Raw genomic sequence first — 15,518 nt, 5'->3', positions numbered from 1 at the left:
GTGAGTAGAAATATAGGGGGCTACAGTCCCCCTAAAATAGGCCAAGAAACGCCCATGATCTGTGTACCAATAACATACATCATCAGATTATGTGTAATTAATATAATTGCAGTATTCCATAAACATCAGCACGTCTTTTACAAACCACAAATGTTTTGTTTTACTTGTAATTATGTGTATTCAACTATCTGAAACCCAAAGCAAAAGTTATTTAATTAAAAACTGATGAGTTGTGATACTTGACAAGCAGTGTGCTCTCCAATATGAAATGTTTTCTGTGGAATTTAGTATTAAACGTATTGTGACTTAAAATGTTAATGTACTAATTAGGTACTCTAAATTAATCATCATCCAAATAAAATATCTTTATAATATTCTCAGGGTGTACTCACACTACAGTTGCCTTGAACTTGGCCAAAGCACGCTTGTCCCCCCTCCCGTCTCCTACGATGACCAGCTCTCACGTTACATTCGGGCCTGGGCATGCTTACGTCATTGATGATGCGCTGTTCATTAAGAAGCGCTCTCGTTCAGCACAGTGGAGATTTCGTTAGTTATATCGTTTTAGTCGTTTGAGATGCAGCGACACACAGTCAAATATTTCGCCGAACAGATCCGCCACTTCTGACGCTCATAAACAATCATAAAGTCTTTGTGCTGCAGGAATAAGGCTATGCTATCCGAACCATGCCCAGGCCCGTTTCCCGGATCGTTTGAGAAGTGTGAGTGCTCTAAATCAGGCTCAAGCACGGATCACTTGGCCGGCCCTGGCTCGGTTGGAATCGGTGTGCCAGAGCGCGGTTCACTTGGGCTTTGGCGCAGTACGCTTGTGTGTAAGTGCAAAGCGCGCCTGAGCCCGAAACTGAAAGCGGGACGTGACTTTTAAGGGACTGCTTCACATGGATTAATTAATCATTCTTACTGTTTAATGAACGCAAACTGTCGTAGATTATTAAAGACGCAAACCCCTCACTGCACGACAGCTGCACCATCAGCAAACCTCCTAATTCCTGCAGCACAAGGACTTTATGATTGTTTATGAGCGTCAAAAGTGGCTGATCTGTTCGGCGAAATGTTTGACTGTGTGTCACTGCATATCAAACGACTTAAACGATATAACTAAAGAAATCTCCACTGTGTTGAGCGAAAGTGCTTACTGAACAGCGCATCATTGATGACGTAAGCGTTCCCAGGCCCGAATGTAATGTGAGAGCTGGTCATTGTGGGAGACGGGAGGGAGGACAAGCGTGCTTTGGCCCAGTTCAAGGCAACTGTACATAGTGTGAGTACACCCTAAGTGAACCACGCTCTGGCACACCTCTTCCAACTGGGCCAGGGCCAGCCAAGTGAACTGTGCCTGAGCCCGATTCAGAGCACTCACATAGTGTTAATAGGCCCTTAAAAGGCTTTAAAATGTATAAAGGTTATAAAAAGCTTTGTTTTATACTGAATTTCAGAGTTTGGTATGAGCATTTGTGTGTACACATACTTTTACTAAGCCACCTTTTGTGTTCAGTCTCCACAAGGTTATGCATATTTCACCCCAAGTTGCTACAGAGAGCTTGGTGTTTTCATCCTCTGAAGTGTGCTATCGCTTTAGATGAAGTACTAAGTACACACCAACACTTCAAAAGTGACACTCTGCCAAGTCCACTTTCTGAAGAATGGCAGCATTCAAACCCTCCTGTTTGCTTTAAGAGACAATCTGTCATTGAATCCGTGCCAGTTGGACCCTAGGAAATGATTTACTTCACTAACAGTTTGAGTCTAAGTATATCACTTAGAAGCATCATTATTTTTTATTGCCATTTGTTGTGACACAACCTGTTGCGGCAATTGCAGTTTGATCCTTAATTGTTAAGGAGCGTTCCTTCCTCTCAATACTGGAGATACTGGTTTGAATCCAGCTTGTAGTGGAGTGATTAGAACCATAGGGCTTACATTGGTGCCGTGACCTGGATTGGTGAGAGGTTTAGGAGGGATTGACGTAAAACGGAGGCTAGCTATTAAGTGAAGTTTATTTATAAACTAATTTCGAGAGGATCACGTGCTTATGATTGCTTGCGCATTATCCAATTTATGATTCACCAATCAGACGATTCCTAAGCCATTATAAATACTCCAAGTTCCATATAACAGCCAGCTTCGTTTTGAAGAATGCCCCATTCCACCCCTACTCCTCCTCCTTTCCTAGATGGGTGGCATGGTGGCCCAGTGGTTAGCACTGTTGCCTCACAGAAAGAACGTCACTGGTTCTAGTCCACACCAAGCCAGCCGACGTTTCTGTGCGGAGTTTACACGTTCTCCCCGTGCTCATGTGGGTTTCCCCCCGGTTCCCCGGTTTCCTCCCACCGTCCAAAAACATGCAACTTAAGTTAATTGACTAATCCAAATCGCCACCATAGACATGCTCCTAGTAAGTTATCTCTTAAGAGCAATCACTATCTGTTCATTAGCTACTACAGCAGGGGAGTTCTCGAGATCTACCTGAGCTCAAACTCCCCTCTCGCCTTGCAAACGGGAGGGAGCCCCTGGCTCGAGGATCTCATGAGCTCAGGACTCTCTCCCGGGACAGCATGCCAAACAAGCTTTATAATCAATCATCAGCTAAGTGTGAACTCTTGAAGAGTTTAGCAAATAAACATAACTCCCCTGCACGCAATGTTGGGTGACTTTCTAGTTAAACTTACTTTCCTGCAAAACAAAAGTTAATTAAGGAATTACCTTTCATTTTAGGGAACTTAATTAGTTACTTAATACATTCTTGAGTTTTATATAAATTCCTTGTAAATAAATGTCTTGTATATGATTTCCATAGTTCTATATAACAGAGGTTCCCAATCTTTTCAGCCCGCAATCCCCAAAATAGCAATGCCAGTGACTCGTGACTCCCATATAAATAAACATACAATATATAAACCTTGCACATAAACTTGTAGGCCCAAGATTATTCATCATTTAATTTTGAAGAACGCCAATGAGACCATCCTCCATGCTCATTTGTGCCCTGTGTTTATGTTTAATGTACGTGAGTGCCGTGAAAGTGTCAGAAAGTTTCACCTGGAGCCATAAAATCAATGTGCTGTGTCTTTAATATAACGTAATCACCACAATGGTCACAAAGAAATCAAAAGGCTGATGGATTTTTTATTGGTATTCTATTTATTTTTAATGTAACTATTAACTACTAGTTTGTTGTTCAGTAGGTTTTGGATAAAATATGGTAATTCTAATAGTTTAATAAAATGAATTAGATTTTTGGAAAATCACTAAGTAACCCTTTCTCATTGTCCCTCAACTCCCACTTTGGGAACCACTGCTGTATAAATCAGTTCAGAGAAGCAGAGTAATTGTATTCATATATTATTGTTTATATTTTATAGAATAATTCAATGTTAACAAAAGGTTAAATTTATCAAGACAATTGCATATAGTTAAGAGTAAATCAAGTAAGAAATTACTTTGAAATGAAATGAAAATACAGAAATTTTAATAATTAAATTTAGAAAAAAAAGTAATTGTGTGTGTGTGTGTGTGCGTGCGTGCGTGCGTGTGTGTGTATATATACACTGTACAACCCAAAAGTAAAGGTAACTCAAACCATTTGAGGAAACCGATTGCTACAAACCATTTAAGTTCAAAAACTAATCCATATGAGTACTGTGAACTTACTCCATTTTATTGAATGAACTCATTACCTTCAACACTGAGTTCAAAACTCTTTTCAAATGAGTAGAATGAACTTTTAGTAGATATAGAGTTAACTACACTCATTTCATTTGATAAAGTTAAAAGTTCGGTTCTACTGTGTGTGTATGTGTATATATACACACACACTGTAAAATTTAATTGTTGTTTTTATATATATATATATATATATATATATATATATATATATATATATATATATAAACAATTAGATATTTGCAATAAGATTGAAATGAAATCTAATTATTCATTTATTTGTGTTATTAATTTTAAATGGTTTGGATGGATATATATGTTTAACATTTTTAAGTGTTATTTATTTTACTTAAATTTAAATAATTAAAATGGTTTAATTTTTATTGTCTATGCACACAACAGATTTTTAGATTTTAAGCAGTGCTGTGTCAATTAATTTAATTACTTGTTTGATGAATTTGTGGACTTGTTATGAGTAAGTCATTAAGTTTTCATTATGACGTTTTCTTTCAGACAAAGAAATTAGAAAAGTAATTTAAATATAATTTAAATGATGTACTTAAAAATAAATTACTTTTTTGAACTAACATACACAACACTGCCTGTACACCAGCACGCACTCAAAAAAAAACTCATTGGATGAACTCAGTTTAATTGAGGGCAGGATTTCCATCAAATCAATTTTGTTTAGCACCAACTAAAAATATATATTTACACAATTAAATGCAATTGAGTTGGTCCAACATGATTTTATCAAATAAATGTTTAAATGCATTTGTTTTTTTGTTTAACTTAAACTCAAAGGTCGGATTATATCATGTGTCTATTTTGTGTCGTACATTTCGAAGTCTCTTAGTTTTATTTAAAGTTATCCTAAATGAACTAAAAGAGCCATTTGAAGCATATTTCATGAGTTACATATACAGTTGATTGCGACTGATCTCAGAACTCATTTTAGGACAGTTATTGCTCATTTTTGCTAATTAAGCTGCAACACCCAAAGCATGGGTGCTTCTGCAAGGTGCTAATCTTAAAACTCAAAGCATTACATGAAACAAATAAATTACATTTACATTTAGATTAAATTAGCCACAGAAATGACAAGAATTGTGTTGTCTCAGCTCATTTTAAGCAGGTAATTTGAACAAGCAGCAGTAATCTTTTTTTGAGTGTAGTTAAACTCAAAGATCTGATAATATCATGTATGTCTATTATGTGTAGTACATTTCGAAGTCTCTTAGTTTTATTTAAAGATATCCCGAATGAACTAAAAGAGCCATATTAAGCATATTTCATGAGTTACATATACAGTTGATTGCAACTGATCTCAGAACTTTTAGAACAGTTACTGCTCACTGAGCAAAGCAACAAACTGCATATCTGCTATTTAAGCTGCAACACCCAAAGCATGGGTGCTTCTGCAAGGTGCTAATCTTAAAACTCAAAGCATTACATGGAAATCTTCTAAATCTTCAAACTAAAGTGAAAATTAAACTTTAACTAGTCTTTCTATTAACTTTAAACACCTATAAGATTACTTTTATTGTCAACATTTCCCTCTTAATTCAATTCCACACGAAGCATGCTAGGAACTACAAATCTCCTAACCAGGTAGTTGGACCAACACAACTCCTTCATGTTGTTCCCAACACAAAACGCTTAAGTTAACTTAATGGATTAAAATTTAAGTAAACTGGACATAAAACAAAGTAATTAGCCAAAGAAATGACAAGAATTGTGTTGTCTCAGCTCATTTTAAGCAGGTATTTTAACAAGCGTGTTTTTTGAGTGTAGTTAAACTCAAAGGTCTGATTATATCATGTGTCTGTTTTGTGTCGTACATTTCAAAGTCTCTTAATTTAATTTAAAGTTATCCTAAATGAACTAAAAGAGCCATATTACGCTTATTTCATGAGTTACATATACAGTTGATTGAGACTGATCTAATTTTAGGACAGGTCTTGCTCACAAATCCCTTAACCAGGTAGTTGGACCAACACAACTCCTTCATGTTGTCCCAACACAAAACGTTTAAGTTAACTTAATGGATTTAAATTTAAGTAAACTGAACATAAAACAAAGTAATTAGCCAAAGAAATGACAAGAATTGTGTTGTCTCAGCTCATTTTAAGCAGGTAGTTTGAACAAGCAGCAGTAAACTTACCTTGCATGCTTACCGTTTGTCTTCCAGAAATATCTGGATTTACTTGTGCACATTAACTCGTGCGTAACCACTCATGCTGTTTGTTTTGTTCTAGAAGCAGTTTACTGACCAAGCGACAAGACCAGGCTGCCAGAAAAATCATGCGCTTTCTGCTGCGGTGCCGTCACAGGTATGTTAAAGCCAAAAACATCCACCAGGCTCAGGTGATCGCAAGGCCCTGATGTTCTTCTAGCATGCACACACTTAACTATGGCTTACTTTGACATTTTACAAGCATTATTTTTAACATTCTCCAGTAAAAAAAAAAGGTTATAGGCACATAATCTCTCAGTTACACCAACATGAGCATCAAGAGTCGGCACCGGACAAACCTTGGTGTTTTCATGGCTCTGTTAGAAAGCCCTATTGTGTTTGGTCCCATTTCCCCAACCCAACCGAAACCTCAGTGTGTACTAATAGCTGTCTGGTGTTGTTTTGCTGTTTATGCAAAGCCCCTTGATGGACCATAGACTATTCAAACGGGTGAGTGCAGCCTCAGTAAATCAGTTCGTTCCCCTCAATTTCTCCTCTTTTATCTCCCTGTCTCTCCCTTTTTTTCTTTCATCTTGTTCTATGTTCCTTGATTTCAGACTCTGCTGTTCTCTATGACTTTATTCTGTCCTTTCTTTCCCTTCTTTCTTTTATCCTATTTCCTCTATTGCTTTATGCCTGCATGCATGACGGAGCCCGAGTTTGACTGAGCCTTATATGAGAGAGAGAGGACTATAGATCCAACTAACCTGCAAATACAGATGATGCATTAATGGCAAAACTAACAAAGCACTCTCTCTCTCTCTCTCTTTCTCAATACCTCTATCTTCTCTTCCATCTCTCTTGTTATGAGGATGCTTATGACAACACTAAGGACTGCTGGGTAGTGCATTTGGCAATTGCATGATGGCTAAAGATATGGAGGTCTTGCTTTTATCAGGGCATGCTTGAAACAACATCTACCTTTCTCTACAGAAGAGAAATGTCTTGAATGCCTGGCTGCCTGTTTTATACATCTCTTTCAGCTTTTATATAAGCTTGATTTGGGGGCTGAGGGTGGGACGGAGGGGTCAAACTGTGAGCCAACGACATGTTTGGTGGGGGGGTTCAAATGTTGGATATTCAGTATGTGTAGAAGTTTAACATGTTGACTAATATAAACATTTAAGAATCTGTTGTGGTGTATTGCGCATGAATTTTAGGGTTTTGTTTTGTCCTCTTTCAACATTAGAGTTAAGATTGATGCTTCACTTTTGGACTTTATTCATATTTAAATATTAACATGTGTTTGCTTTGACTCCTAGATGTAGAATTCAAAGAAAATCATTTCTCCCACAGATTTGCTGCCAAAGACATTTGTTGTGGCCAAATAAAAAGTATGCAGAGATTGAAATGACACTTTTTAAATGTGTGAATGCCATTGGATTAGATGCAAAAAATCAAACCAAATATCATCAGTGCTCAAATGTTGAGCAAGAACTACTTTTCCGAACTATTTTTTCTTTGATTTAAGCGACTACACATCGTGAAATAAGGTTTTGACAACCACAAATATTCCAAATCATACTTTTAAATAGTACATCATTATTAAAACATTCAGTTCTGCTTGAAAAGTGTACATAAGCTATGTTTCTTTAAAACAAATGGCATTTTCTTTGATATTTTATTTAATACTGGTGACATTCAGACATTTTTAAGTGTGATTTAAGTATCCACACTCCAAAAAAATGCTTTTCTTACTTATTTTGTCTTGTTTCTAGTCCAAATTAGGAATGCTACGATCAGGATTTTTGCAGCCGATACCGAGTACCTTATCCATGTCATTGTGATCAGCCGAGTTCAAGTACCGATTCTGATGCTTCAAGCTTTATATAACTTTGTCATTGCATAAGCATGTTTTCCCTCTATGTATGAGATCTCACCTTTCCTTAAGAGAATAAATTAAGGATGTTGTATACATGTAATGGTCAGAAGCATCTGACAAAAAAAATAGATAAAACAGATGGTAAGAAAAATGACTGACCATGCAATTTGGGAATTCCTCACGTGTTGTAGCGCTGTGGATGTATAAACTGAGTTGTAAACTCGGTTGCGAACAAACACTTGCAATCAGTTCATGAGATCGGTTCATGAGATCGGCCAGCTCAGCAATTATGTGATTATCAGCCAATACCGATCTTCGGCTGATCGATCATAGCATCCAAATATCAAAAAATTCTAATATCAACACGCAAACAAGCAAAAATTAAGTGAGTTTTTCCTTAAAACAAGCGAAATAATCTGCCATAGGGAGAAGCAAAATAATCATGTTCTCACTTTAAAATAAGAGCAGATTATTTTGCTTGTTTTGATTGCACCAATTTGCACAATTTTTTTCTTAAAACAACCCCATATCTCTATAAAAACATTGTGCATTTCTGAGTGTGCCTCACACAGGTGAGTGGGTTTGACAAACCACCTGTAGAAACACTCTCTGTCCATATGCACTGGACGCTTGACTTAAAACTTCACCTTAAGGCTGAATTATACTTCTGTGTCGAGTGGTCACCATAACCACATCCTTGCCCATAGCCATCCATTTGTACTCAGTGGCGGTTCTAGGGATCTAGGGTTCAGTGGCCAGGGAGTGCTAGTGCCCCCGTGACAACAAGCTTGTCCCCCTAAATTTGGACGCATATTTTTGTGTCTCAACTAAAATGGCACGGAGAAGCGAGATCAGCCATCGGTGGTAGACCTCTCTCGCGCGCTTTCTGTGTCACACACACTCGCTATCGCACTCTGCTTTCCCTTGACTTTGTCAGTGATGGTGCTGCGCGCATCAGTTTCGCACATTCATCAGAAGTTAAGCCCCAAAATGACACAGGTAATAAGAAATTAAACCTCAGTCATGTTCATGTTGTGAAACACTATCAAAATGTCCACTGTTGATTATATTAGACTTGTTTTCAATAGTGGTTTTAACACTTTTAATATAGGAAGTTCTCGGCTATACATCTCTGCTATTCATTCATGACAAAGCACGAGTCTTTAAACACATAATTTTTTACAACACGTTTTTAAACATAATAGTTTAACTAATTCTAATAACTATTGTTTTGTCTTTCCCATGGTGACAGTTAGTGCGTAATATTTTACTAGTTATAGCAAGATAGTATTCAGATTATCGTGTAATTTAAAGACTTAACTAGGTTATGTTAACTAGGAAGGTTGGAATAATTATTCAAGTTATTGTATGACTGGTTTGTTGTGTAGACAATAAAAAAATTGAAATATTTCCTAAGAAGGCTAATAATACTGACCTTAAAATTGTTTTTTTAAACATTAAAAACTGCTTTTATTCAAGACAAAGTATAAGAAATAAGAAATAATATTATTGCTGCAGAATATATATATATATATATATATATATATATATATATATATATATATATATATATATATATATATATATATATATATATATATATATATATATATATATATATATAAATCTACTTTTCAAGCAGTTTGGACAGACATATGTGCATGTATGGTGTATAGACCGTCATATTGGGGTGATATAAACACACCCAGTGCTTTTTTTTCAATTTAACAACATAAAAACGGTGGACCAATTGGAACGGTTTTCAAACCGACCGCAACTTTACGTAGGAGTATGTGTGCAGTTTAAGTAATGTATGTATAATATATGCATAGATATTAAACACAATTTTGTGTTTAATAGGTGTCATCTAAACGTAGACAGCTTGGCTAAAGCAAGGCTTAACTTCGGCTGTCAGTGAAAATCTAATAGACATCTAAGAATAGCCCAAAACTAGACTAGTCGGACAAGTCTAGACAGACTTATATGTGTGGTCATTCATTTCTGTTTAATTCACGACAAGTCTAGTTTTGGCCTATTCTTAGACGTCTATTAGATTTTCACTGACAGCCTAAATTTAGCCTTGTTTTAGCCAAGAAGACTATGTTTAGACGTCTATTAGACATCTATTAGACATCTTTTAAAACAAAAAATGCTTGCTGAGATTACCGCTTTAAGAATTATTAACTATTTTAACTATAAACAAGACAAAAACTGTAAGTAAGAAAAGCATTTATTGTGTTTTTCAAGGTTTCAAAAGTCTTTGTGATTTATAGTAAGAGCATATTTGTTGTTCTTCGCTGATTACAGCGAGGAGAAAGTAATAAAAATAGCAGGTTTATTTACTAATGATCTGTGATTCCTGTGAGGGCCCTGAATGCTTGGGCTGAACTTGGGCTGTCAGTGAAAATCTAATGGACATCTAAGAATAGCCCAAAACTAGACTAGTCAAAAAATAGGCAGATTAGACAGGCTTTATATGTGTAGTCATTCATTTCTGCTTATTTGATGACTAGTCTAGTTTAGGCCTATTCTTAGACATCTATTAGATTTTCACTGACAGCCCAAATTTAGCCTTGTTAATTTATTAACAATTAGCAATTTAGCCTTGTAAATTTAGCCTCGACTATCTTTAGACGTCTATTAGACATCTATTAAAAAGAAAAAATGCTTGCTGAGATTACCGCTTTATTATTAAGCATTAAACCTAGAAACAAGACAAAAACTGTAAGTAAGAAAAGCATTTATTGTGTTTTTCAAGGTTTTAAAGTCTTTGTGATTTATAGTAAGAGCATATTTGTTGTTCTTCGCTGATTCCAGCGAGGAGAAAGTAATAAAAATAGCAGGTTTATTTACTAATGATCTGTGATTCCTGTAAGGGACCTGAATGCTTGGGAAAACCTCAAGCTAATCATGTAAAACTCTGTTTTTGCTCTGTTTTCAGGGCGAAAGAATTGAAAAAGGCCAAGGAACATGAGAACGCCGCAAAGAGCCCCGTCGCAATGTAACATCTCCGAGTAGACCCTTTCTCTTCCACTTCAACTGCGTTTTTACAAGAGACGAACAATTTACAGGAAAAAAAAAAGGAAAAATTATTCAAGAAGCGGAGCATGTCATCGGACGTGCGGCGGTTGAACTCTAGCAGCGTTGTGACTGATTCTGCATTGTGTATTTTCTCGCTACGGGGGAACTGAAACCAAGACTATTGGGGAAATATGACATTATCTTCATGGCATTTTTGCACTCTTCATAGATTTTTTTTCTTTAGATTATAACAAAAAAAAAGGAAAAAAAACGAACGAAGACCAAGGAGCAGAGGCTTTTTATTCTGACGACGCTTGTAAAATATCACGCGACATGAACAGATGGAAATCAGAAAAACGTCATGCTGGAAGCCGCTTCAGATTACATTTTTATATTTTGAAAGGAAAAACAGCAATCAGTTTGGAACAAAAAAAAAGAACAAAACCTAATGTAAAATGTAAACCAAAAAAAGGCCTCATTTCAGTGACCATATGCATGCCGAGTATTTAAAATCAGTCTCTCATTCTCCACAAATCTTTGTTTTTGACAAATGCTGTCCGTTCATTCAAAGGGAAGCCTTCATATGAATGTAGATGGGGTCAGGGCAAAAAAAAAATGCTGGGTTTGAAATATCAGTGTCTTACCTTTGTCTTTACGGGGGTTATAGGGGACTTCTGACAACATCTTGTGGGATTGAAGCAAAGCCCTCTGGGTTACCTGTTTCGTGTGCACTGTTTTCGACTTTCTTATGGGTCCTTTTCTTAATGTCATTTTTGCTGGCCTGACTTTGTGTGTCCCGTGTTTGTTGAATTGAATCTGGATACAGTGCATGTGTTTGAGCGAAATGCTCCTGCATGCTGACGTAAATGTTTTGTGTTTTATTTTCACTCATTCATTCATATTGGTGATATTGTGGCACCATCAAACTAGCCTAGTCCTATGTTGCCTGTTTGTTTCGGAGAATATTGTTATAAAGACCATTATTTTTGTATAGTTCTGTTATTTATTTTAGTAGCATTACTGGGTTTTGCTTTCAGCATTTTTTTTTTATTGTGCGAAGGTTTTAAATGATCTTTCTGTTTTAAAAACGGACTTTTTTTAATGTGAATTGTGCCACAGCGCCAAGCGTATATTTGCAAAGGTTATCTTCCATTTTTGTGTGCGCGTATGTGTGTGTGTGTGTTCGTTGTGATACATTTCTTCATTGTTACTGTTCGTGATTTCCAAGAGCTCCAGAAAGCCACCACAGGCTTTCCCAAGGAGATTCACTGAACATTGCCTTGACTTCTTGACTTTTTGAAGGGTCCCTATACAGAAGCTTCAACGAAAAAGAAAAAAAAATCCATATTTTTGACGATTGAGTGGTCCCTGTATATATATCGAAGATGGGTGAAGGAACATTGATAGCCAGAAACTTTTTCCGAAGAGGATTGTATTTAAGAATATATAGTATTTTATTCATAAATTGGATTATAACACATTAAGAGACGAACAAAAAAAATATATTGTATAGTTTTCTTTGAGCGCCCAAGATGTACGGTTGTATTGTTTGTAAATACTGTAAATATCGGTTGCGAAGATGGAGCCATGTGCATGAAACTTTAAGACATTGAACATAATGTAAAGATAAAAATGTAGTGGCAACGGTCTGTAATACGAGTCGAACAACTTCACTATAAGACTTTGTTGGAAATGTTCTTACGCAGAGCGTTCTCTGAAGCATGACATGAATCATGATAAAACCGTAGATTTAGCAGAAGAGCCAAACAAATCCATCAGACACAACTGGATTATTCTTATTCTTATTATTTTTCAGGGTTAGAGAGAATTCTTTTCTTTAATTTTTCTTCTACATATGGTGACCAGTCATATGAATACTACTATAAGCTACTCCTTTGAGAAGAACGAGTCTATTGAACGACAAACATCACTCATACACCCAACAGAGGATGAAATGTCTTCACAGGTTTTGTTGTCTTGTTAAAAATGACTAGAAATATCCTCGCATTTTATCGTCTCCTCAGTATTAAACAATGGAGGTTCAAAGTAGGTCATATTAAACATGATGTTGACGTGAGGGTTGTGATTGGTTATTTCAAGCAGGCGATTCCCATACACGTGTTATAAAATATCACATTTAAAGAGGTTAAAAAATATCATATCGCTCAAAACATACATTTCGACTGTCATCAGAATCTACGACTGCCATACGTTCATATTAGTCTTATTCATAGCTTTATTTTCATTTCCTGGGGGGCTGCTACTAACATTCAAAACCCCATAGTTGAGTCACGCACAATCATATTGATTTGTCCTCTTTTTGTTGCTCTTTTTACAGCACGTTCATGAATATCTTTCACAATTTCTCAGAAAGAAATTCGAGACTAACCTTCCCCCTAAATTTCCAAAGCGATTTCAGCTGACAGGAGGCATCATTTTAACTTACACCAGCACATTTTGCCTGTTAAGATATAAAAAATGGACTAAGAAAGAATGTGGTGCTGAATAATATATAGTTTTATTTCTATTCCCCACTCAGAGACTCAGTATCAGTATTATTATAGAAAGTGCCTAAAATATTCAACCAATATCAGGAGTGTGTGATTCCTAAAGTCGACTGCTCTTTTTTTGATGGTATACAGCACTCAAACAAATGGAGCCCAGGTTTGTTTTCTCCCCTTAAACTTAAACATGAAGCTCCTGCCATATTGGTTTTGTCACCTATTCATTGACTTCATTTTAAGTTATGTCTCCAGTATTGACTAATGTTTTTGCACATTATGCATGCATGCTTTCATTACTTCTTTCGTTTTGTGTTCTTTCCCATGTCATATCTAAACTGGGCCAGGAAAGTAGGACATGAAAGTTTGGCACATTATATAATCATTTCATCCGGAAACCATTGCTAGATTCAAGTCAGAGCACAACTCCTCATAAAGGTGTCCACCTTTTCCACCCCAATGCTATTCTTCTGTCGTTAAACTTCAGGAAATCATCCGAACTCGCCAGGAAAACTGTTTATGGATCTCCAGGTATATGTATCTCAGTAACTTTCTGTTTGGGTCATTCGTACGGGAACAGAAGAACAAATCTGCCTCCCTTATGTAGTTTTTTACTCAGGGTGCTAAAACAGGGAGAGGGTGTTTCACACGGAGACTAGATTAGGTTAGGTTTAAAGTCTCCAGGTTCAGCTCAGAATCAACAGGAGAAACCACCGGGGGTGTGTACACTTCCATTCGCTTCTTTACAAACCACAGCTTTCGGAGACATGACTGTGACTCGGGTTACAGGATATTATAGGCTAGACCGCGTGTGTTTATAGAGTTTTTAAAACCATTATTTCCAAATCTGAGCAGGTATCATCGTTCGTGCAGGTATCATCGCTCATTTAGTATTACCACATCCCCGTGGGATTGGGAATGCATGATAAGTATACCTCAGCGCCAAATACCTTCAGAAAAAGGCGGGAGATCCAGTCCTCTTATGAAACAGCTCAGTATGTGTGCATCTTTTACGTCGACCGGATCATGCTTTCCGTATTTTTGTGTCAGAGAAGAGAAATAATATGCACTTTGTACAGCTCACCATCCCAGTTGAATTTCCTCTCCGAGTCCTGGTGTATTTTAAACGCGCGCGTGCGTATGTGTGTGCGTATAATTGTGCTATATCTCGACGTATGAACACAGATGAGCACGCGTGGAGGTTTTAGCTGAGTGAGGGGAAAACACTAGTATTTGGTGCAGTTGGAAGCTTGTACGATGTCCTACAAAATCCTCTGTTTGGAACTCCGGAAATGCAGGTTTTAGGCTTAAACTGAACCGCAAAAACCACCCGATTATAAGCTTTTCACTTACAAGTACAGAGCAATAAACACTTTGTTTTTAGCTGAGCTCTTTAGGTTGAAAGAATACGGATATGTCAAACATAAAAAAATAAAGAAAAATAGAAAAAAAGACATTGGGACATGCTTAGTTCACTTCCTCTTATGCAATTACAGGTACACAGAGAGAGGTGTTCAGTGGTCTGTGGACATTGATTTCATATTTCCCAGCCCTAATGCACGTTTTCATCATTTTAAAATGAAGATAAGAAAAAAAAAAAGATAAAATATGAGCCCATATTTCTTACAGGGCAGCGGGCTTTCAACACTCTGCATGTGAAGCTAGTATTAGACCTCTGTTTTTCCTCTCTCTCTCTCTCTCTCTCTCTCTCTCTCTCTCTCTCTCTCTCTCTCTCCTTCATTCCTGCTTGTGCTCCTCGTATTCTCCTCCTCCTCCTCTTCTCCTCCTCTGATGAGTTTTGCCTCATGTTGTTTTCTCAGCCGTCTCCCTCTTTCTGTCCTTCTTGTGAGTTTTTGGTTTTATTTCATTTGGTTTATTTTTGTTGCAGTTTTGTAACTGTGCATGTGAGAGCATCACTGAATTGTTGGATATGTTTAAAAAAAAAAATAATAAAAAATAAATATTCAGCTGCTGAAGCCATGCAAAACATTTTGAATTGCCCTTAAAATATGGGAAATGTTTTCTGAATGCTTTATATAATTTCTGCTGTAAAATAAAATCTTAAAAGAAATGTGGCTCATGCTGTCCTTTTTGTGTGATTGTTTTCTTTCAATATTATCTTTAAAGGCTATTCATCAGCCTGATATACTTTAAATATTAAATATTGATATACAGTGACATATAAATATATATATATATATAATTCCCAAATTATGTTTAACAGAGAAAGGATTTTTTTTTACAGTATGTCTGA

The 15,518-nt window shown here is 36.5% G+C and overlaps 1 protein-coding gene across 1 annotated transcript in view; it reads left to right on the top strand.

The window, feature by feature from the left end:
• camta1b (calmodulin binding transcription activator 1b) overlaps positions 1–15,333 on the top strand; it is a 72,563-nt gene extending 57,230 nt beyond the window's left edge. The window contains exons 17-19 of the mRNA XM_056467909.1: positions 5,943–6,017; positions 6,340–6,370; positions 10,684–15,333. Of these exons, the coding sequence (XP_056323884.1) occupies positions 5,943–6,017; positions 6,340–6,370; positions 10,684–10,716 (139 nt within the window). The 3' untranslated portion in view covers positions 10,717–15,333. The remainder of the gene's footprint in view (positions 1–5,942; positions 6,018–6,339; positions 6,371–10,683) is intronic.
• The last annotated feature ends 185 nt before the right edge of the window (positions 15,334–15,518 follow it).

This window comes from Danio aesculapii, chromosome 11, assembly GCF_903798145.1.
Source record: "Danio aesculapii chromosome 11, fDanAes4.1, whole genome shotgun sequence".
Taxonomy (NCBI): domain Eukaryota; kingdom Metazoa; phylum Chordata; class Actinopteri; order Cypriniformes; family Danionidae; genus Danio; species Danio aesculapii.
This window is presented reverse-complemented; position numbering and strand designations above follow the sequence as displayed.